At 44.3% G+C, this 24159-nt stretch overlaps 1 protein-coding gene across 10 annotated transcripts in view; it reads right to left on the bottom strand.

Moving 5' to 3' along the window:
* Positions 1–23601, bottom strand: part of c6h11orf65 (chromosome 6 C11orf65 homolog) — a 65783-nt gene extending 42182 nt beyond the window's left edge. For 6 of the 10 annotated variants that reach the window (XM_059646650.1, XM_059646648.1, XM_059646646.1 and 3 more), the window contains exons 1-2: positions 23077–23275; positions 18027–18124 (exon numbers count right to left, since the gene is read on the bottom strand). In XM_059646650.1, the coding sequence (XP_059502633.1) occupies positions 18027–18061 (35 nt within the window). In that variant the 5' untranslated portion in view covers positions 18062–18124; positions 23077–23275. Of the gene's footprint in view, positions 1–18026; positions 18153–23076; positions 23276–23460 lie in introns of those variants that run through there. The other 4 variants (XM_059646642.1, XM_059646645.1, XM_059646643.1 and 1 more) reach the window with 4 other exon arrangements.
* Positions 23602–24159: the final 558 nt, after the last annotated feature.

Here is a 24159-nt window from a genome sequence, read left to right on the forward strand (position 1 = left end):
GTGAAGTGGATGAACTGTTCGAGCTCCTCTGGGGAGCAAGAGGTGGCGCCGATACAGTCATCAATGTACCGGAGGAAGAGGTGGGGTTTGGGGCCTGTGTAGGTGCGGAAGAGGGACTGTTCCACGTAACCTACAAAGAGGCAGGCATAGCTGGGGCCCATGCAGGTGCCCATGGCCACCCCCTTAGTCTGTAGGAAGTGGGAGGAGTCAAAAGAGAAGTTGTTGAGTGTGAGGACGAGTTCAGCTAGGCGGATGAGAGTGTCGGTGGAGGGGGACTGGTCGGGCCTGTGGGACAGGAAGAAGCGGAGGGCCTTGAGGCCATCTCCATGCGGAATGCAGGTGTACAGGGACTGGACGTCCATGGTGAATATGAGGTGTTGGGGGCCAGGGAATTGGAAGTCCTGGAGGAGGTGGAGGGCGTGGGTGGTGTCACGGACGTAGGTGGGGAGTTCCTGGACCAAAGGAGAGAAAATGGAGTCCAGATAGGTGGAGATGAGTTCGGTGGGGCAGGAGCAGGCTGAGACGATGGGTCGACCAGGGCAGGCAGGTTTGTGGATTTTGGGAAGGAGATAGAAACGGGCCGTGCGGGGTTGGGGAACAATGAGGTTGGAGGCTGTGGGTGGGAGGTCACCAAACCATCATCTCCAACACCATTCACGACCTCATCACCTCAGGGGACCTCCCACGCACAGCCTCCAACCTCATTGTTCCCCAACCCCGCACGGCCCGTTTCTATCTCCTTCCCAAAATCCACAAACCTGCCTGCCCTGGTCGACCCATCGTCTCAGCCTGCTCCTGCCCCACCGAACTCATCTCCACCTATCTGGACTCCATTTTCTCTCCTTTGGTCCAGGAACTCCCCACCTACGTCCGTGACACCACCCACGCCCTCCACCTCCTCCAGGACTTCCAATTCCCTGGCCCCAAACACCTCATATTCACCATGGACGTCCAGTCCCTGTACACCTGCATTCCGCATGGAGATGGCCTCAAGGCCCTCCGCTTCTTCCTGTCTCACAGGCCCGACCAGTACCCCTCCACCGACACTCTCATCCGCCTAGCGGAACTCGTCCTCACACTCAACAACTTCTCTTTTGACTCCTCCCACTTCCTACAGACTAAGGGGGTGGCCATGGGCACCCGCATGGGCCCCAGCTATGCCTGCCTCTTTGTAGGTTACGTGGAACAGTCCCTCTTCCGCACCTACACAGGCCCCAAACCCCACCTCTTCCTCCGGTACATTGATGACTGTATCGGCGCCGCCTCTTGCTCCCCAGAGGAGCTCGAACAGTTCATCCACTTCACCAACACCTTCCACCCCAACCTTCAGTTCACCTGGCCCATCTCCAGCACATCCCTCACCTTCCTGGACCTCTCAGTCTCCATCTCAGGCAACCAGCTTGTAACTGATGTCCATTTCAAGCCCACCTACTCCCACAGCTACCTAGAATACACCTCCTCCCACCCACCCTCCTGCAAAAATTCCATCCCCTATTCCCAATTCCTCCGCCTCCGCCGCATCTGCTCCCACGACAAGACATTCCACTCCCGCACATCCCAGATGTCCAAGTTCTTTAAGGACCGCAACTTTGCCCCCACAGTGATCGAGAACGCCCTTGACTGCGTCTCCCGTATTTCCCGCAACACATCCCTCACACCCCGCCCCCGCCACAACCGCCCTAAGAGGATCCCCCTCGTTCTCACACACCACCCTACCAACCTCCGGATACAACGCATCATCCTCCGACACTTCCGCCATTTACAATCCGACCCCACCACCCAAGACATTTTTCCATCCCCTCCCCTGTCTGCTTTCTGGAGAGACCACTCTCTCCGTGACTCCCTTGTTCGCTCCACACTGCCCTCCAACCCCACCACACCCGCCACCTTCCCCTGCAACCGCAGGAAATGCTACACTTGTCCCCACACCTCCTCCCTCACCCCTATCCCAGGCCCCAAGATGACATTCCACATTAAGCAGAGGTTCACCTGCACATCTGCCAATGTGGTATACTGCATCCACTGTACCCGGTGCGGCTTCCTCTACATTGGGGAAACCAAGCGGAGGCTTGGGGACCGCTTTGCAGAACACCTCCGCTCAGTTCGCAACAAACAACTGCACCTCCCAGTTGCAAACCATTTCCACTCCCCCTCTCATTCTCTAGATGACATGTCCATCATGGGCCTCCTGCACTGCCACAATGATGCCACCCGAAGGTTGCAGGAACAGCAACTCATATTCCGCCTGGGAACCCTGCAGCCCAATGGTATCAATGTGGACTTCACCAGTTTCAAAATCTCCCCTTCCCCTACTGCATCCCTAAACCAGCCTAGTTCGTCCCCTCCCCCCACTGCACCACACAACCAGCCCAGCTCTTCCCCCCCACCCACTGCATCCCAAAACCAGTCCAACCTGTCTCTGCCTCCCTAACCGGCTCTTCCTCTCACCCATCCCTTCCTCCCACCCCAAGCCGCACCCCCAGCTACCTACTAACCTCATCCCACCTCCTTGACCTGTCCGTCTTCCCTGGACTGACCTATCCCCTCCCTACCTCCCCACCTATACTCTCTCCACCTATCTTCTTTACTCGCCATCTTCGGTCCGCCTCCCCCTCTCTCCCTATTTATTCCAGTTCCCTCTCCCCATCCCCCTCTCTGATGAAGGGTCTAGGCCCGAAACGTCAGCTTTTGTGCTCCTGAGATGCTGCTTGGCCTGCTGTGTTCATCCAGCCTCACATTTTATTATCATAGATTGGGAGCAGTCATTTCTCATATATTACCCAATAGTGAAAAGCGGTCAATAGCCTTTGCAAAATTATTAAAATATGCTTGAATAGAGAAAAGTAGCCAGTGAATCATTTTTGGTATAAGACAATTGCTCTGATTCCTGTAGATGTGGGAATTTACCCTGCCAACAGACCACAGACCACTGACCAAATATTTGGACCTCATATAGGGATACTTTCTTCAACAGTGAGCTGTGTGCAGAAGTGGGCATTGTTGGTATCAGCTCACACTTATGTAATTAAGTATTGGCAATCCATCTTACATGGCAATGCTGATGGGCTCTCTAGATCACTTTTGCAAATGAACCAAGCATTCCTTATGTAGGCTTTTCCTACTTTGAACATGAAAGAAGTACTCCAGTAACAGAAGGACAAGTTAAGAAGTACACTAGGAAATGATCCACTACCATAAAAATGATGGATATGGTACTCCATTGCAAGTTTACGAAATAACCCCAGAACTGAAAACACTCTACCCATACAAGCATAATGTCTCCTATTGGGAATGAAGGTTATCATTTCCACCAATGATAAAGGAAAAAAATTGTTAAATCAACTCCACAAAGGTCACCGTGGCATTGTCAGAATGAAGGAGACAGCCAGAATCTATTTTTGGTGGCAAGGGCTCGACCCCAAAGTTGAGGAGAAGGCAGGAATATGTGTAGCTTATGCAAGAGTTTGCAACCTACCTCCATTAGAGCCATTACACCCATGTGAATGGTCAAAAAAGCAAGCCATGGCAAAGAATCCTTACTGATTACACGGGCCACCTTTTGCAGGGCAATGTTTTTCATAGTGGTGGATGTGCAAATTAAATGGCCTAAAGTTGCCATCATGAAGTCAACATCTTTAGAGAAAACCATTGAAATATTGCTGGAGATGTAAACAATATTTGGCTATCCAGAAAGCTTGTTACTGATAACGGTCCACAGCTTCATCTCGGCATATACAATCATAAGATGTAAAAATAAGTATAATGATAAACATTTTTAAATGTTTCCATTCCTCAACTCAGTTCTCAGATTTGAACATATTAATTGTGGAGAGATAAAGAGTTAATGGTTCCGGTCAGTGCTCTCAGTACAGTATACAGATCTGCTGGGCCAGCTGAGTTCTTTCAGCATTTTTTGTTTTTATTTCACATTGAGCATCCCCAGAGTTTTCTTTTTGCATTTTTAACATAGATTTAACATAGTTCATCTCAACGTACTGAAAAAGAGTGTTATTAATTCTAAGATTTTAGAGAAGATTTGTAGCTCTGGTTGTGGGTGTTGAGGTTGGTTGGTTTGCTGAGCTCGTTTGTTGTTCCGCAGATGTTTCATTATCCTGCTGTGTAACATCATCAGTGCAGCCTCTGAAGAACAGCTATTATGTTTTCCAACCTGTTATTTAACTCCGGTGTCCCGTTGAACTGGATTACCTCACTTCTGGTTTTCCTTCACGATGGAGCGTATACGGGGTCTAGCTCTATGTGTTTACTGGTGGCTTTCTTAGTGGAGTACCAGGCTTCTAGGAATTCCTGTGCTTGTCTCTGCTTTGCCTGTTGCAGGATCCTGGTGTTGACCCAATTGAATTGGTTGTTCTCCTTATCCATGTGGGTGGAGATGAGCGAGTAATGGTCATGTCTTTTTGTGGCCAACTGATGTTTGTGTACTCATGGCTAATTTCCTTCCTGTTGGTCCAACGTAGTCTTTGTCGCAGTTTTTGTAGGGAATCTTGTATATGACATTGGTCCTGTCCATTGTGGGTAGTGGGTCTTTGGTCCGGGTGAGCAGCTGACGTAGGGTTAATGCAGGTTTATGTGCGACTCTGATGCCCAGTGGTCATAGGAGTCTTGCAGTCAGTTCAGATGTGTTCCTGATGTAAGGTAGCATGGTGAGAGTGTGTCAGAGTATGTAGTATCTTCCTGTTGTCATGTGTGAGATAGGCATCTTCTGACCCAGTTTTTCAGGTATCCATTGTCCTTGAATACTTGGAAGAGGTACTCTTCTTCTTCTTCGCGTAGCTCTGTGCTGCTGTGGTGCGATGTTGTCCGTTTAAATAGTGTTCTCATGCAACTTTGTTTGTGTGCGTTAGGATGGTTGCTACTGAAATTCAGTACTTGGTCAGTGTGAGTGCCTTTCCTGTGAACTTTGTTAGCAACTCCCCATTTGTCCTGCATTCAACCATGATGTTCAGGAACGGGGGATGTTTGTCCTTCTCCGGGGAATCTGATCCTGGTGTGGGTTTTGTTTATTAGTTTGTGCATCTCATCTAGTTTGGTCCATTTAATAATGACGAAGGTGTTGTCCACATAGCGTATCCAGTTTTGGTTGGGTTAATGGAATGGCCATACTTTCAAGTCTCTGCATCACCGCTTCAGCTGTTAGTCCAGAGATAGGTGATCCCATGGATGTTCCGTTGATCTGCTCATATATTTAGTTGTTAAAGGTGAAGTGGGTGGTGAGGCATAGGTCCAGTCCCTCAGCATGTTGTCTGTGGAGATGGTGTAAATAGAGTCTTGTTCTTGCTTTAGTAGTGTTGTCAGTGTTTCTGTTGCTAGTGGTATGTCTTTCGATGTGAATAAGGCAGTAACGTCAAATGATACCATGGTCTCATCATCATCTGTTCTTATGTCCTTGATGAATTGATGAACTCCTGGGCCGAGTGGATTGAGTGGGGTGACTTGACGATGAGGTGCTTTAGTCTCCTTTGTAGCTCCTTGGCCAAATAATGCGATGGCATACCTACCAAGGAGACTATGGGTCTGAGGGGTACTTCCAGTTTGTGACCTGAGGGAGTCCATAGAATCAGGGGGTGTTAGTCCCTTCAGGTTTCATTCTTACAAAGTCTGTTGTGTTGATTTGTCCAGTCTGTTCGAGTCTCTTTAGTGTGTTGAGAATCTTGTTGCCCAGTTGTGGTGCCGGTTCTGTCTACACTTGCCGGACTGTGTTCTCGTCAGTTAGTAGTGCATGTGCCTTGGAGAGGCACCTGTAAGTTTAAAGATCTGAAAATATACAAGTGTTTCCTGTACTTATGAACAGCTATTGTCCTGTATGGTATTTTGACTCATATACAAATATATTTGCAAATATACTCAGGAACGGAACTCTTTTGCAACCCACAACCACTTGCTATTGCCTGTGACGATTTTGCTTCCTCTATTTAAGAAAGCAGGGTTACAGTTTGGGTAGTGCAGCGTGCAGTTAGCTTAACATCTGTTGCTGGGAAGATGCTGGAAACTGTGATATAGTAATGTACCATATCAAAGATTGTTTACAAAATAGAAACTCGTGGTGTAGGGGTAACATAATAACATGAATAGGGGATTGGTCAGCTAACAGGAAACAGAGTATACATAGATGGGTCATTTTCAGGTTAGAAAATGACAATTCATGGAGTACCATGGGGGTGATGCTAAGGCCTCAACTATTTTGCACACACAAATGCCAGGCAAAGACTATCTCTAATTAGAGACATAAAAACTACTGCTCCTTGACATTCAATGATATTATCATCACTGAATCCCCCAATGTCAACATCCTGGGGTTACCATTAAGCAGAAACTGGACTGGATTCACCATATAAATACTGTGGTTACAATAGCCGGTTAGACGCTAGGGTTATTGCAATGAGTAACTCACCTCCTAACTCCTCAAAAGCTGTCCAGCATCTGCATGGCACAAGTCAGAAATGTAATGGAAATACTCTCCACTGTTTGGATGAGTACAGCTCCAACAACACTCAAGAAACATGACACCATCCAGGACAAAGCAGGCCACTTGACTGACACAATCATCCACTCCCTCGACCACAGACGTTCAGTAGCAGCAGTGTGTACTATCTACAAGATACAGCGCAGGAGCTCAACAAATATCCTTACACGGCACCTTCCAAACCCACAAATCGCTTACGTCCGAGAAAGACAAGACACGCAGATATATGGGAACTCCACTGTCACCTGCAAGTTGCCCTCCAAGTCACTCATCATCCCGACTTGGAAATATATCACTGTTCCTGGGTCAAAATCCTGGATGGCGGATCTTGCAGCATGTGGACTCCACTGGTTCAAGAGGCAGCTCACCGCGGCTGTCTCAAAGGCGACTAGGAATGGGCAGTAAATACTGGTCAGCCAGCGAAGCCCTTTCCCACAAGTGAATAAAAAAATTAAAATTACTTAGAAGAAGGAACCAAATGTACGGTTGCTAAATTTGCTGATGACACAAGCCTACATAGAAAAGTAAGACAAGGAGTCTATAAAAGGATTTACAAGTTAAGGTAATGGGCAAAATTTGGCAGATGGGCTCCACTGTAGGGAAATGTGAACTTGTACACTTTGGTAGTAAGAATTGAACAATGCAACGAAGCTCTGGAAAAGAGGATTCTGGGTGTCTTGGTACTTGGAAGTTAGTATACAGGTATGGTAATTACTCAGGAATGCAAATGGAATTTTTTTCTCATTGCAACGTGAATTAAATATAAAAAGATGTTTTGCTCCATTATACAGGGCACTGGTGAGACTATGTCTGGAGTGTTGTCTACATTTGGTCTCCATATTGAAGAAAGAATATAAGTGCATTAGAAAAGCACAGAGAAGGTTCAGTCAACTGATACCAGAGATGGAAAAAGGAAAGTTAGACAGACAAGGTCTATATCCATTAGATAACAAGGTGTAGAGCTGGATAAACTCAGCATACTAGGCAGCATCAGAGCAGGAAAGCTGACATTTCAGGTCTGGGCACTTCTTCAGAAATGGGGCAGGGGAAGGGGTCTCTGAAATAAATAGACAGAGGGGGAAGCAATGATAGAAGGTGGTTACAGGAGCAGATAGGTAGAGAGAAGACGGATAGGTCAAGGAGGTGGGGATGAAGCCAGTACAGGTGAGTGTAGATATGGAGTTGGGATGGGGATTGGTCAGTGAGGGAGGGAGGGCAGGTAGGTGGGAGGGAAGACGGACAGGTGAAGGAAGGCAGGGTTGAGGTGGGCTGGTCTTGGGATGAAGTCGGAGGTGGGGAGATTTTGAAGCTTGTAAAGACCACATTGAGACCATTGTGCTGCAGGGTTCCTGGGAATATGAGGTGCTGTTCTTCCAGCCTTCGGGTGGCATCACTGTGGCACTGGAGGAGGCCCAGGATGGACATGTCGTCCAAGGAGTGGGAGGGAGAGTTGAAGTGGCTTGTGACTGGGAGGTGTTGCTGTTTGTCATAAACTGAGCGTAGGTGTTCCACAAAGTGGTCTCTAAGCCTCCGCTTGGTTTCCCCAATGTAGAGGACGCCACATCGGGAACAACGGATACAATATACCACATTAAACAGATGTTCACCTGCACATCCGGTAATGTGGAAGGTTTTCTTGGGGCCTGGGATGCAGGTGGATGGGGGTGGGAGGTGTAGGGGCAGGTTTAAAGGGAAAAGTGCAGAGGGTGGTGGGGTTAGTGGGGAGCATGGAGCGGACAAGGGAGTTGCGGAAGACTACTGTGGTATATTGTATCCGCTGTTCCTGATGTGGCCTCCTCTACATCGGGGAAACTAAGCTGAGGCATGGAGACCACTTTGTGGAGCACCTACGCTCGGTTTGAGACAAACAACACCTCCCAGTCACAAACCACTTCAACTCCCACTCCCACTCCTTCAACATGTCCATCCTGGGCCTCCTCCAGTACCAAAACAATTCCACCCGAAAGCTGGAAGAACAGCACCTCATATTCCACCTGGGAACCCTGCAGCCCAGAGGTCTCAATGTGGACTTTACAAGCTTCAAAATCTCCCCACCCCTGACCTCATCCCAAGACCAGCCCAGCTCATCCCTGCCTCCTTGATCTGTCAGTCTTTTGTCCCATCTATCTGCTCCTCCCACCTCATTGAGCAACCCCTACCCCCACCTCCTACCTACTAGCCTCATCCCCACCTTCTCGACCTGTCCGTCTTCCTTCCCAGCTATCTGCTCCTCTATCTACCTTCTATCATCATCTCCCCCTCTCTCTATTTATTTGAGCCCCCTTCCCCTACCCCATTTCTGAAGAAGGGTCCAAACCCAAAATATCAGCTTTCCTGCTCGTCTAATGCTGCCTGGCCTGCTGTGTTCATCCAGCTCACACCTTGTTCTCTCAGACTCCAGCATTGGCAGTTCCTACTATCTCTGTATCCATTGCAGTTCAGAGGTGATCTTATTGAGACATATAAAATCCTAACGGGACTTCACAGATTGGATGCATAAAGGATATTTTCTCTTGTGGGATAGACTAGAAGTAAGGGACAGATTTTAAATATAAGAGGCCTTCCACTTAAGATGGAATTCAGGACAAAAACATCTCTCGGAGTCTGAGAGTCTATAGAGCTCTTTTCCCCAGAAAGAGGCAGAGTCATTGAATACTTTTAAGATAGATATAAGTAGATTCTTGTATAACACGGGAGTCAAAGGTTATCAGGGTAGGCAGGAATTACCTTTTGAGTAATGGAGCGGGTATGAGGGCACAAAAAGCCTACTCTGCTCCTAATTCACATGGTTGCATTTGGTTGAGAGTTCCATTAAGAATCTACCCTAAAATAACATCTGGCAGAAATCAAAAGCTATTACGTAAATGCTGAACATCTTGATACATTGAATAATTAGCACTTCATTCTACAGTCAAATGATTAAATTTGGACATTTATTAAAATTATGCTAAGGGTTATCTTTCGAAGTGAAATTGGGACTTATAATATGACTGAGATCCCAAATCAACTGTCACATTTTCATTGGCCCTGAAGAACCTGAGCTCATGACAGCACAGTGTAGGTCAGGGATGCTCAAGACATTAACATCAGAGAGTAGATAGCTTGAAAGCCTGTAGGCTTGAAGGACATTGCAGATATAGGGAAAGTGAGATCACTGAATGATTTGAAAAGTTAATCACTAGCTTGCCTTACAAGTTGTGCATCCAATTATTTACGGCTGTTACCATACATTCTCTCTCTGTGGCGAAAAGGAGTATACCATACCATCAGTGGGTCAGAGTCAGGTTAGCAGTGGCACATGAAACACACACAGGATGACATGTCCATCATGGGCCTCCTGCAGTGCCACAATGTTGCCACCCGAAGGTTGCAGGAACAGCAACTCATATTCCGCTTGGGAACCCTGCAGCCCAATGGTATCAATGTGGACTTCACCAGCTTCAAAATCTCCCCTTCCCCCACCGCATCCCAAAACCAGCCCAGTTCGTCCCCTCCCCCCACTGCACCACACAACCAGCCCAGCTGATCCCCTCCCCCCACTGCATCCCAAAACCAGCCCAACCTGTCTCTGCCTCCCTAACCTGTTCTTCCTCTCACCCATCCCTTCCTCCCAACCCAAGCCGCACCTCCATCTCCTACCTACTATCCTCATCCCGCCTCCTTGACCTGTCCGTCTTCGCTGGACTGACCTATCGCCTCCCTACCTCGCCACCTATACTCTCCTCTCCACTTATCTTCTTTTCTCTCCATCTTCGGTCCGCCTCCCCCTCTCTCCCTATTTATTCCAGAACCCTCACCCCATCCCCCTCTCTGATGAAGGGTCTAGGCCCGAAACATCAGTTTTTGTGCTCCTGAGATGCTGCTGGGCCTGCTGTGTTCATCCAGCTTCACACTTTATTATCTTGGATTCTCCAGCATCTGCAGTTCCCATTATCACAGGCTGTACCCTGCTAATTTTTCTAAATCAGGGTAAACCTCATAGCACATGAAACACATCACTGTCATTCAGTCACCTGAAGTGGGCAACTGACTTGAGGCCTAGTCAGAATTGGCACTAGTTGGGAATCTTACTTAGAGCTGCAAGCTTGCAGCAGAAAGTCCAGTTCCATATACAAACACACTATCTCGTACCATATGTGATGTCATGATTGCAGACCAAAACAACTCTGAGAAAACTGCCAGTAACTGTGTTCAACAGACTCTTCTCAAAGTAAGGTACTTTTTATTGCAACAGGTAGCATGTTTCCCAAAAACATCTGTGAGTCAAGATAATTAGGGTTGGCAATATCTTATGTCCTGGCCAAATATGTTCGCATCTCATGAACAAATAAATTTTAAAAACTCAAAACATGAAACAGGAAAAATAGATTCAATGCTGGAATTAAAGCTTTACAATTGGCCCCCAAGCAGTTGCCTACTATAGTTGGGTGTATACCAGATAGGAAATGTTTTCCTTTCCTTTTATTTCAGTGTTACAAGTGCAGCTATTTGTTTCACAGAAGGAAATGGACTGCATACATGAAACTGAATAAAAGTGAGTTCTTGAGTCTGATAAGAATAAGTGCATCCAGATGTTTTTAAAGCCAGCACAAACTTTGTAAAAAAGCTAATAGTTTTGCTTTCATTTTAGAGAGCATAACAAAATTAAATCAATTGCTGTGATCAAAAAAATTGAACAAAACTTTCTCTTTCACTTTCCTGTCATATATGTTAAATATCTTTATCATCACCTTAAACTCAACTGCACATTCCACAGAGATAATGGGAACTGCAGATGCTGGAGAATTCCAAGATAATAAAATGTGAGGCTGGATGAACACAGCAGGCCAAGCAGCATCTCAGGAGCACAAAAGCTGACGTTTCGGGCCTAGACCCTTCATCAGAGAGGGGGATGGGGAGAGGGAACTGGAATAAATAGGGAGAGAGGGGGAGGCGGACCGAAGATGGAGAGTAAAGAAGATAGGTGGAGAGAGTGTAGGTGGGGAGGTAGGGAGGGGATAGGTCGGTCCAGGGAAGACGGACAGGTCAAGGAGGTGGGATGAGGTTAGTAGGTAGCTGGGGGTGCGGCTTGGGGTGGGAGGAAGGGATGGGTGAGAGGAAGAACCGGTTAGGGAGGCAGAGACAGGTTGGGCTGGTTTTGGGATGCAGTGGGTGGGGGGAAGAGCTGGGCTGGTTGTGTGGTGCAGTGGGGAGAGGGGACGAACTAGGCTGGTTTAGGGATGCAGTAGGGGAAGGGGAGATTTTGAAACTGGTGAAGTCCACATTGATACCATATGGCTGCAGGGTTCCCAGGCGGAATATGAGTTGCTGTTCCTGCAACCTTCGGGTGGCATCATTGTGGTACTGCAGGAGGCCCATGATGGACATGTCATCTAGAGAATGGGAGGGGGAGTGGAAATGGTTTGCAACTGGGAGGTGCAGTTTTTTGTTGCGAACTGAGCGGAGGTGTTCTGCAAAGCGGTCCCCAAGCCTCCGCTTGGTTTCCCCAATGTAGAGGTAGCCGCACCGGGTACACTGGATGCAGTATACCACATTGGCAGATGTGCAGCTTTCCGGAGAGACCACTCTCTCCGTGACTCCCTTGTTCGCTCCACACTGCCCTCCAACCCCACCACACCCGCCACCTTCCCCTGCAACCGCAGGAAATGCTACACCTGTCCCCACACCTCCTCCCTCACCCCCATCCCAGGCCCCAAGATGACATTCCACATTAAGCAGAGGTTCACCTGCACATCTGCCAATGTGGTATACTGCATCCACTGTACCCGGTGCGGCTACCTCTACATTGGGGAAACCAAGCGGAGGCTTGGGGACCGCTTTGCAGAACACCTCCGCTCAGTTCGCAACAAACAACTGCACCTCCCAGTCGCAAACCATTTCCACTCCCCCTCCCATTCTCTAGATGACATGTCCATCATGGGCCTCCTGCACTGCCACAATGATGCCACCCGAAGGTTGCAGGAACAGCAACTCATATTCCGCCTGGGAACCCTGCAGCCATATGGTATCAATGTGGACTTCACCAGTTTCAAAATCTCCCCTTCCCCTACTGCATCCCTAAACCAACCCAGTTCGTCCCCTCCCCCCACTGCACCACACAACCAGCCCAGCTCTTCCCCCCCCACCCACTGCATCCCAAAACCAGTACAACCTGTCTCTGCCTCCCTAACCGGTTCTTCCTCTCACCCATCCCTTCCTCCCACCCCAAGCCGCACCCCCAGCTACCTACTAACCTCATCCCACCTCCTTGACCTGTCCGTCTTCCCTGGACCGACCTATCCCCTCCCTACCTCCCCACCTACACTCTCTCCACCTATCTTCTTTACTCTCCATCTTCGGTCCGCCTCCCCCTCTCTCCCTATTTATTCCAGTTCCCTCTCCCCATCCCCCTCTCTGATGAAGGGTCTAGGCCCGAAACGTCAGCTTTTGTGCTCCTGAGATGCTGCTTGGCCTGCCGTGTTCATCCAGCCTCACATTTTATTATCTTGCACATTCCACAGAACAGTCAAGTTAGAACCTTCACTGCCCATTTTCTAAACAATATGTGGTCTCCTAAGCTTCTAAATGAAGGCCAAGAAATATGTACTAGTTGCTGCATATTGCTACGGAAACAGATTTAAATTCTTTAAGTAATTCTTACAAACAGATAACAGACTGGAAAAATTAGGCATTATATTTTTAAGCAATGTAAGTATGTTGCTATAACAAGGTGTAGAGCTGGATTAACACAGCAGGCCAAGCGGCATCAGAGGAGCAGAAAAGCTGACATTTTGGGTCTGGACCCTTCTTCAGGAGAAGGGTCCAGATTCGAAATGTCAGCCTTCCTGCTCCTCTAATGCTGCTTGGCCTGCTGTGTTCATCCAGCTTTACATCTTGTTACCTCAGATCTCCAGCATTGGCAGTTCCCACTATCTCTAAACATACTATTAATTTGTTTGCCACTTAGAAAATATTTGTGCACTGATTTACTGAAAAATCAAAACTCAAACATTCTGATTTCCATATTCATCCCAAAGACAATTCAACAAAGTTAGCACAAAAGTACAGAAATGTTGAAAATGCTCAACAGATAAAACAGCATCTGTGGAGACAGAAACAGCTAATGTTTCAGAATAATGACCTCAGTTCTTACGATCACAGTTCTTCACATTTCTCACATCATTACCCAAAAAAAGAGGGGTGGAAACAGAGGTGTGAATCAGGTCATGTTTGCAATACAGAGTTATGTAAATCATACCTTGATATATTCAGTCGGCAAATTTTTGAAAGGATCTAGTGGTACCAAATTAGAAGAGTTTTTAAATATGTAGTCAGATTTAAATATTTTTCTAGTCAACCTGCTCAGAGATATTATGATACACCTTTGGAGTTGGCGGAACTTGAACCCATGCCTCCTGGTTCAGAGTTAGGGACACCACCACTGTGCCACAAACACCCCTGAAGTCTGGCTTAAAAAGTTTTCAAAATTCACAGCACCTGTATAGTTATATGAATCCTGTGATTAGAAACATTGCTTAAAATATAATTATGCTATACTAGTATTCATTATGCTACTGGGAACTAAATTCGACAGCTTCAAAAATATTAGTGAGAATGCAATACACAATTAACTAATGCCTGTTGACAGCAATATGTAAACAAGTCAAATCTGTGACCTGTTTAACACCACTTTGGCTAAACTATCCAACAGCTGACTGGCTGAATGCATCAATAGAAGGCCAATGAGGTGGAATGGCTGGCTAGCTTTCACCACTGAAAAAGGAAATGCATTATAACTGCAGCAGGTACTGCAAATTGTGCAAGAGTTTACTTTGAACTGGGAAGCATTCAGGTGCGATGCAGCTGGGAGACAGTGGCAAACTGTTCAGACACTGCACAGGAGGACATGGAAAGGAATAGAGATATCTTGTACCTACGGGTGACAGGAGACCCTTTCAGACACATCAGCAAGAGAGTGTGGGATGCAATGGCAGAAGCCAAGCCTCCAGAACTTGGATGCAATGTAACAAGACTCTCAATGATCTCATGAGATGTCAAGATCAGTGAATGCATCTTCAAATGTCATATCTTATTAACTACACCACCAGTCTCAAACACTACTCAATTGACCACACCCCACCAGTCACCCAACAACAATCTTTATAATTTAGGCCTCATACCTGACAGTTATTTGCTTTATAGAATCCTCACACACAGCTGTGTTGTAAATTTCACACCCACATTTCATTGTTTACACACACCACCAGTTTTTAAACCATGGCAACCACGTCACCCAAACAGATTGTGCAATACTCACTGACATACTTTGCTCCCTCATGCAGGGTAGGCAGTGTAAACCAGAGGCCATAGCAGCTAACTTAATGAGGTAGGTACCTTATTTCTGCAAGCTCTTACTGCAATGATGAAGTCCATGCTAGCCATTATTGGGACAGCAATTGCTGAAACCAATCAACAATGGGTCTTTAAAGATTGAAGTTAATTATACCTTGAAGAGCTCTAAAGAAAGGTCACTGGACCCAAAATGTTAAATCTGCCTTCTCGACACAGATGCTTCCAGACCTGCTGAGATCTTCCAGCAATTTCTGACTTTGTTTCTGATTTCCAGTATCCACACTTCGTTGCAATTTTAAATTATACATTACCCTACATACCCTACAAATACAACTAAAACTCCTCCTCATATCCAACTTCCACATCAACCCACATTCTCTTCTGATTTACAAATTGTGGGCAAAGTAAACAAACAGCTTTTATTACCCCATCTCCTCACAACTTTCTCTTACCATTGTAAATTTCTCTTTCTAAATTTCAAGAAGTGCAAGCCAGGCAGTGGACTATCAGAAGGAACAGAGATGGTGAAGATGCAGGGTCACTAGATTCAACAGTTGCAACCCTCAGTTCAAATCACACACAATTTAGAAGGGGGTGTCAAAGGGATCGGATCTGCACATGAGACACTGTTTAGCAAAAGGCAAGAGATTAGGACAGCACAGTTGTCAGCTATAATTGTGATCAGAGATAATGGGAACTTGCAGATGCTGGAGAATCCAAGATAACAAAGTATGAAGCTGGAGGAACATAGCAGGCCAAGCAGCATCTCTGTGATCATCCAGCTTCACACTTTGTTATCTTGGATTCTCCAGCATCTGCAGTTCCCATTATCAGCTTTTGTGCTCCTGAGGTGCTGTTTGGCCAGCTGTGTTCATCCAGCTTCAGACAGTTGTCAGCTATCTGGGTGGCTGACAGCTCACAGGTTTTGTTGTGAAAATATTAATATTTTTGTTATATCTTCATGATCATAAGACATCCCAAAGCATTCTACAGCCAGTGAATAGTTATGAAGCACAGTCAACGTTGTAATAAAGGCAACCAATTTGTGCACTGCAAGTTCTTATAAGCAGAATGTTATTATGGCCAGACAATCTGCTTTTGTGATGTTGATTGAAGAATAAATATTGGTCAGGACTCAGGAGTTAACCGAAGTAAAAACTGAACATACTGGAAATACTCAGCAGGTATGGCAGTATCTGTGGAAAGAGTTAACATTTCAGTTTGATGATCAGTTCAGATGAAAAATCATTGACCTGGAAGATTAACTTTGTTTCACTTTCCATGGGTATTTCCAGACCTGTATTCCTGTTTTTACTTTACATTTCCAGAAACCATGGTATTTTACTATATCAACATAGAGAATTCAGTTGATCTTCCTCAATATATTGCTTTGGGATCTTATAATCTCAACTGGGGGCATAGAAGTTCTCAGTTTAATATTTCATTTCAAATATGATCCATCTGGCAGTGCATTAGAATGTCACCGTAGATATCTATCTTCAAGTTCAGGAATTAAACACAACTTTCTGACTCAGAAAAGAAAGTGCCACCATCTGAGTCATGGTAGACACTGCACCTCAACCACAGCTGATACGTGATGCATACTTAATGCAGTGGAAACTCAGTTGAAGCCATTAAATATCAGTGTCTCACCATGCAAACTCACGTTCCTACCATGAGGACTGCTGCATGCAAAGAAGGGGCTTGCAGGCTGCCACAGCTGTCCAGCATTCTGTCCTTTAACAGACAACCTGGATGACGAAAGAACTGTCATGGGAGAAAGGGCAGTAGCCCTACTCCACCAGTGCCCTCACTATTGATTGACGGCAAGTTAGTATAGCCTGCTGTCACCAGTGCTGAGATGTAGTCCATAGCCAGGACTTCTAGACCTAGAGTTGCTCATCAAATCAGGCAGATGGGACAGTTTAGTTTGCGAAACTTGGTTGGCATGGATGAGTTAGATCAAAGGGTCTGTTTCTGTACTAAATGACTATGATTCTATCAACTTGTGGTATTCAAATCAAATGGGCTTAATCTAATTATTACATTATATTGAAGGTTTAGACATGTCTCCTCAAATCTAGCTTGTCCTGATGGTCCTTAACCTACTCATTAATCTGGATGGCCTTCCTTAGTTCAGGATCTCCATATCACCTTCAATATGATAGGGCCAAAGCTGGGCACTATGTTCTAAATGTGGTCTGATGCAACAAGGAAAGAGTAGCGTTTCATTTTTAGACATAATTATGCTGGCACTATATTATAATACCCTATTTAATTCCACAATAGCTTCATTGGTTCTGAATTGCTAATTATACTTCCCTCGCAAGAACTATTTAAAACTCAAAAAAGACAAAGGCCCAGCAGTAAGAGAAAGTATGAAACCAAGAAAGGCTCGTTGGTCATTTCAGTTCCTGTCAACAGTCTTCCAACACACTAACTTGTTGCAAGTTCAATCACTTCAATTTTAGAGGGAAAGTTCTGATTCATGTTTATTCACACAATTAAAGCTTCCAGTTTAATACATTTTATCAGGATTTTTGAGCTTCCCTGCAAACTGCTCTATCACAGTTTAATAGCAGGTTTAACCCATGCAATTGTGAACTAATGGTGGCTCAGTGGGCACTGCTGCCTCACAGCTCCAGGGACCCGGGTCCGATTCTCAACCTCGGGTGACTGTCTGTGTGGAGATTGCACATTCTCACCGTGTCTGCTTGGGTTTCCTCTGGGTGCTTGGGTTTCCTCCCACAGTCCAAAGATGTGCAGGTTGGGAGGATTGGCCATGCTAAATTGCCCATAGGGATGTGTAGATTAGGTGGGTTATAGGGAGATGAGTCTGGGTGGGATGCTCTGAGGTTCGGTGTGGGGCGAAGGGCCTGTTTCCACACTGTAGGGGTTCTAAGATTCTAAGATTATAATCCCAAATTCTTCCTTTATTATGCAACTTGAGCATTCATTTCTGAATGGTGCACACATGCAGTTGTCGCTATGCAAGTGTATGACACAACATTTCTCTATATTAAAATGTATTTGACAGACACGGACCCACTTGTCAACTTTGCATGTTTGGTTCAGTACCTTTTATTTGTAAGGTCAGATATTTCAAATCTGGGGATGTCCCAACCTTCATTTTGTATTATAAAAAATCATAAATGTACTAGAGTTATTGTGACATTACATTTTAAAAAGATGTTGAGAATTTCAAATCTCTTACCTGCCAATATTTGTCTGTGCTATTTCTTCAGTCATTTTTTGTTTACTGTCAAACTTTCCTAAGTTTCCATCATATTAGATGCCTTATGAATCCACCATCTAATTAAAGAATGAGTGTCTATTACACCTACAATTTAAAACAATACAATAGGCACAATATGCCAATCATTATTGGCATTAAATATAGCACAAATTATCAAGAGTTCTTAATTCAATTTGTTCCTATTGATAATTATCACTAGATTTTATACAAATCTTTATCAATTCTGGTTGCTTTTGCCACATTTTAAAAGAATGTTTTGACTAAAGATAATTCAATTTTATTGGTAAGCTTAGTATAATGTATTTTAAATACAAAAAGTGTTTCACTTGACTGATTATGAACATAATTCTGAGATTTCTGCCATCAAAGAATATATAGCAACAATCATAAATGAAGAAAAATTATTGGACTCATAGAAAATAGGTGCCCTTCAAAATACCCTTCAAGTTTGCTGCACCATTATGATCGTGGCTGACCATCCTGAGACTGTGGCGCCGATTCTCAACTCTCCCAATACCAGAAACATTCTTCCTACATTTACTCTGTCTAGTCCTGGTATAATTTTATAGGTTTCTATGAAATCCCCCTCATTCTTCTGAAATCCAGCAAATATAATCCTAACCAATTCAACAGCTCCTCAGTCCTGCCATTCCAGAAATCAGTCTGGTAAATGTTCACTGCATTCCCTGTATAACAAGAACAACTTCCCCAGATAAGCAGACCAAAACTGCATAGAACATTTCAGATGTGGCCTCCCCAAGGCCCTGATAATTGCAACTAGACATTTTGCTCCTTCACTCAAGTCCTTTTGCAATGAAGGCCAACATATCATTTGCTTTCTTTACCACCTGCTGCACCTGCACGCTAACCTTCAGCAACTGGTGTACGAGGGCACCCAGGTCTCATTGCACATTCTCCTCTCTCAATGTATAGTCATTAACATAATAATCTGCCTTCCTGTTTTTGTTACCGTAGAAGATAATCTCATATTTATCCACCTTAGAATGCATCTGCCATGCATTTGCCCACTCCCTGTGGCATCCCACCAATGACTTTCTGCCATTTGGAAAGACTCTTGTTTATTCCAACTCCTCCTTTCCTGTCTGCTAACCAGTTTTCTATCTATCTTAACAGACTACCCACAATCCTATGAGCTTTAATATTACACGTTAATGTTTATTCTTTGACTTCGCCAAAAGCCCTCAGAACAACCTTGTTCATGGCTCATCCTCGTCAACTCTTCTACAGTTACATTTCTAAGAATTCAAGTAGATTTGTCAACATGGCTTCCCTTTTATAAATCAATGCTGACTCTGTTGGATCCTACCACTATTTTCCAACTGTTCTGCTATTACATCTTTCAGCATGGACTCTAGCATCTTCCTGATTACCAACTTCAGGCTGACTTGTCTATAATTTCCGATTTCTTTTCTACCTCCCTTTTTAAAAAGGAGATCAGATTCAGTACTGTCCAATCTGTAGGAACTGTTCTATAGGTCATAGAATCTTGAGAGATGACCACCAATACGTCCGACTTCTAAGGTCACTTCCTTAAATACTTGGGATGTAAATTAACAGGCCTTGGACATTTATCAATCCCAACAATTCCCCCAACACCATTTCCCTACTAATATCGATTTCCTTCAGTTCCTCCTTCTCATTTAACCCTGTGTTCCCAATATTTCTCATATGTTATTTGGGTCATCCTTTATGAACACAGAACCAACGTATATTTTTAGTTGGTCAGCCATTTCTTTGTGCCTTATTATAAATTCCCCAGTTTCTGAACATAAGGGGTCTACACTTGTCTTTGTATACCTATACAAATGTTTACAGTCAGTGTTTATTTTCTCTGCAAGCTTTCTCTTGTACTGTTTCTTTCCTTTCTTAATGAATTCTGTTGTCCTTCTTTGCTGAAGACTAAACTGTTTCCATTCTTCTGGTGTATTTTTTTTTGAATAGCCCATCTGTATGTTTCATGGATCTAATACTATCTCTAATTTTCTTGGTAAAACATGGTTTAGCCACCTTTTCCATTTCACTTTTGTGCCAGACAGGAACGCGCAATTGTTGCAGTTCACCCATATGCTCTTTGAATGTTTGTCATTGCCTTTCCATCATCATCCCCTTAAATAATGTTCCTCAATCTATCATAGCAAAATCATGTCTCACTCATACCATCACAGTTTTATATGTTTTGATCCAGGACCGTGGTCTTGCACTCAACTTCATCATTCTCCTTGATGGGAAATTTTATCACATTATGGTTGTTCATTCCCAACGGGCTCAGCACAACTAAATTGTCAATTATTTCTTTCTCAATACACAACACCCAGTCTAGGATGCCCTGTTCTCTAGTTGGTTCCTCAATGTATTGGCCCAAAAAAACATTCCATGTATACTCCTGGAATTCTTCCTCTTTGGTATTGTTGCTAATTCAATTTGCCCAATGTGTACGGAGAATAAAGACACTTGTAATTAAGGATGTTCCTTTATTGCATGTGTTCTAGTTTCCTGTTTAATGCCATTCTCAATATCATCCCTACAGTCTGGGGTTTGAAATATAGCCCCCACCTCACTAAATTTTTGCCCTTGGTGTTCCTCAGTTCTGCCAATACAGATTCCACATCATTGGAGCCAATTTCCTTCCTCATTATTGTATTAATTTCTCTTTAACCAGCAATGCAACTCCACTACATTTTCCTCTTTGTCTGTCCTGCCTAAATATTGGATACACCTGGATGCTCAGCTCCCATGCCTCTGTCACCTCATAACCACATCTCTGTAATCTTGAATACATTACACCTGTTTTCATCTACTTGCATGATTAATTCATCTACTTTATTACAAATTCTCCATGCATTAAGGCACAAAGCCTTAAGGCTTATCTTTTTAAGATGACTAGTCCCATTCCCATTACTTTTCACTATTGCCCTGTTTGATTGTGGTCCCTTCATCTCTCTGCCTATCACTCTTCTTATTCCCTTTTGTCTTTTGTTCTTGTCCTTAATTCTCCTTTCTCTAACAGCTTGCATAGATTTCCAATTCCCTGCCATTTGAATTTAAAACACCCCTCAACCATTCAAGCACATACTCCCCCGGGGCACTGGTCATGGTCCTGCCCACCTAGAACACATTCAGTTCTAGGGCTCCAGTTCCCCAGAATCAGTCCCAACACCCAAGAATATGAAACTATGCCCTCTCACACCACCTCTTCAACCAAATATTGATCTGATATATCCTGTTATGTCTACTCTGACTAGAACATTTGTAATCCTGGGATTACTTCCTTTATGATCCTGTTTTCAACTTACTTCCTAATGCTCTGCTTTTAGAACCACATGGAGGGTCCTTGGCACTAATCTGGCTTTCTCAGAGTGAGCAGAATCTCTGACAGTCTTGTTTATATCTGTCAGCCAGAGCTCCCTGATTGGATCTGTTAATCTGGTCCAATCATGAAACTCATATCTGTGAGGTCCACCTGGCTGACATAGTTACAATCACTATAATATCATTCTGCTGCAGCTGTACAAAACTCTGGTGCGGCCGTACTTGGAGTATTGCGTACAGTTCTGGTCACCGCATTACAAGGAGGATGTGGAAGCTTTGGAAAGGGTGCAGAGCAGATTTACTAGGATGTTGCCTGGTATGGAGGGAAGGTCTTATGAAGAAAGGCTGAGGGACTTGAGGCTGTTTTCATTAGAGAGAAGAAGGTTGAGAGGTGACTTAAATGAAACATATAAAATAATCAGAGGGTTAGATAGGGTGGATAGGGAGAGCCTTTTTCCTAGGATGGTGATGACGAGCACGAGGGGGCATAGCTTTAAATTGAGGGGTGAAAGATATCGGACAGATGTCAGAGGTAGTTTCTTTACTCAGAGAGTAGTAAGGGAATGGAACGCTTTGCCTGCAACTGTTGTAGATTCGCCAACTTTAGGTACATTTAAGTCGTCATTGGATGAGCATATGGACGTACATGGAATAGTGTAGGTTAGATGGGCTTCAGATCGGTACGACAGGTCGGCACAACATTGAGGGCTGAAGGGCCTGTACTGTGCTGTAATGTTCTATGTATTCTATGTTTAATTAAACTCCCTTCCAACAGGAGCACTCACTGGAGGCAGAATGCATCACAAAATCTGATCTGCAGGCCTGTAGACTGCAGTGCAGGCATGTCACATTTTGCAGCTTAGAACTAGGCCACTGTGAATAGATTTCAGACCTCAGTTTATCTACAGTGCCCTAAATCTGTAGTTGTTTTCCGTTTAAAGAAAAATACTCAATGTGTACATTCCGTTTAAAGAAAAATACTCAATGTGTACATTATGTACTAGGGCCTTTTTTAAAATAAATTGCTTTATACTTCTATGTGTCAATTTCTCCCCTCTCCTTAAGTCATCTAAATTCGAAACATCAGCTTGTTCTTGCCATGAATACTGCCTGACCAACTGTGATTTCCAGCATTTTTTGTTTTCAGCTCCCATCGTTACTTGTTTAAACTCAGCTTTAATCCAATCAGGTGTAATAGTTTATATATCGATTATTGGTATGTCCATTAAGCAATGTAATCCACAGTTGTTGGTTCCAACGTATGCACATCACTTATTCAGTTTATCTACCTGATTTACTTAAATACCTCCAGATTTAAGACTAACTTTGCAAACCTTTCAACACACTGCTTGAGGAAGATGTCCTGTACACATTTCACAAATTCTATTTCCTTTTCTCCATATATTCCTTTTCTGCTCCAGCCAATGTGAATAATTGAAAGTTCTCAGAATTGTTTTTTAAATCCCTGTTCACAATTCTAAGTCAACTGTGGATTTCCTATTTCATTTTCATTCAAAAATTTGGAGATCTGAAGTGCACCTCTACTGATAATACGCTTTTAAAAAAGTAGAATAGGGCACTGGATGATTATTTGACAATATGAGCGATATGGGTGGAAAGCAAGAGATTGGCACTTGGTAATAGAACCTGTGCAGGCACGATGGGTCGAATGGTTTACCTGGTGTCCATATTTGAAATTGTCGCGGTGCATCATAAGGTACCACTGGTTACAAGCCACAGATGAAAATCCCAAATTAAGTCCACGTAAAGGCAAAACAAGTCAAAATTCAACTCAGAAGCAAAAGAAGATGAACGTCGTCGCAATAAAGATTCCTGCATCCTATTAGGAATGCAACGTAGAACTCATGCATATTTCATATATTCAGAGATAATGGGAACTGCAGATGCTGGAGATTCCAAGATAATAAAATGTGAGGCTGGATGAACACAGCAGGCCAAGCAGCATCTCAGGAGCACAAAAGCTTTTGTGCTCCTGAGATGCTGCTTGGCCTGCTGTGTTCATCCAGCCTCACATTTTATTATCTCATATTTCATATATTACTTGTTAAAATGGCGTGAATAATTTTATCATATACCCATCTTTGGCCACGGGGAAAGCGGTCTCCAGGTACTTACTATCAACGTCGTTAATCTGTGAGCAACTTCTTCAGAGTCAGCTTGAGCATCGGGTCGCTATGGTGACTGCGGAAGTGATATACGGTCGCTATGGTTACCATGGAAGTGACAAAAGAACACAAGCCGTCGCCCTAGCAACAGCTGACAGGAGCCACTCTTTCCCTTTGTTCCAGGGTTTTGTGTTTCTCCAGAGGTTGTATTTCCTAATCTGGTAACCGTGTAGTAATTTGTGGGTTTGAAGAATAACTTCTGGTTATGCTTTATGTTGAATCGGGCAAATTGTACGAACCCCAAAAGAAAATTACGGCGTTTGATTGAAATCTGAAACAAAAATAAGAAACGCTGCAAATACTCGAGCAGCTCAGGCAGCATCACTGAAGAGAAGCATTTTTGCTTATCAACGTTATCGAACTGAGATTCCAGGAACTGTGTGTTTTTATATTTCTCTAATCAACCTATTCAGAAATGTTATTACACGTCTGTGGAGCAGATGGGATTGAACCTGGACCTCCTGGCTCAGGATAGGGACACTGCCACGATACCACAAGAACCTTAAGAGTTTGGGTTTTGATGATAAGATTATCAAAATACAGCAAATGTTAAAGGTTATCGTGCAGAATCTGTT

Source organism: Stegostoma tigrinum, chromosome 6 (genome assembly GCF_030684315.1).
Source record: "Stegostoma tigrinum isolate sSteTig4 chromosome 6, sSteTig4.hap1, whole genome shotgun sequence".
In the NCBI taxonomy this organism is placed as follows: domain Eukaryota; kingdom Metazoa; phylum Chordata; class Chondrichthyes; order Orectolobiformes; family Stegostomatidae; genus Stegostoma; species Stegostoma tigrinum.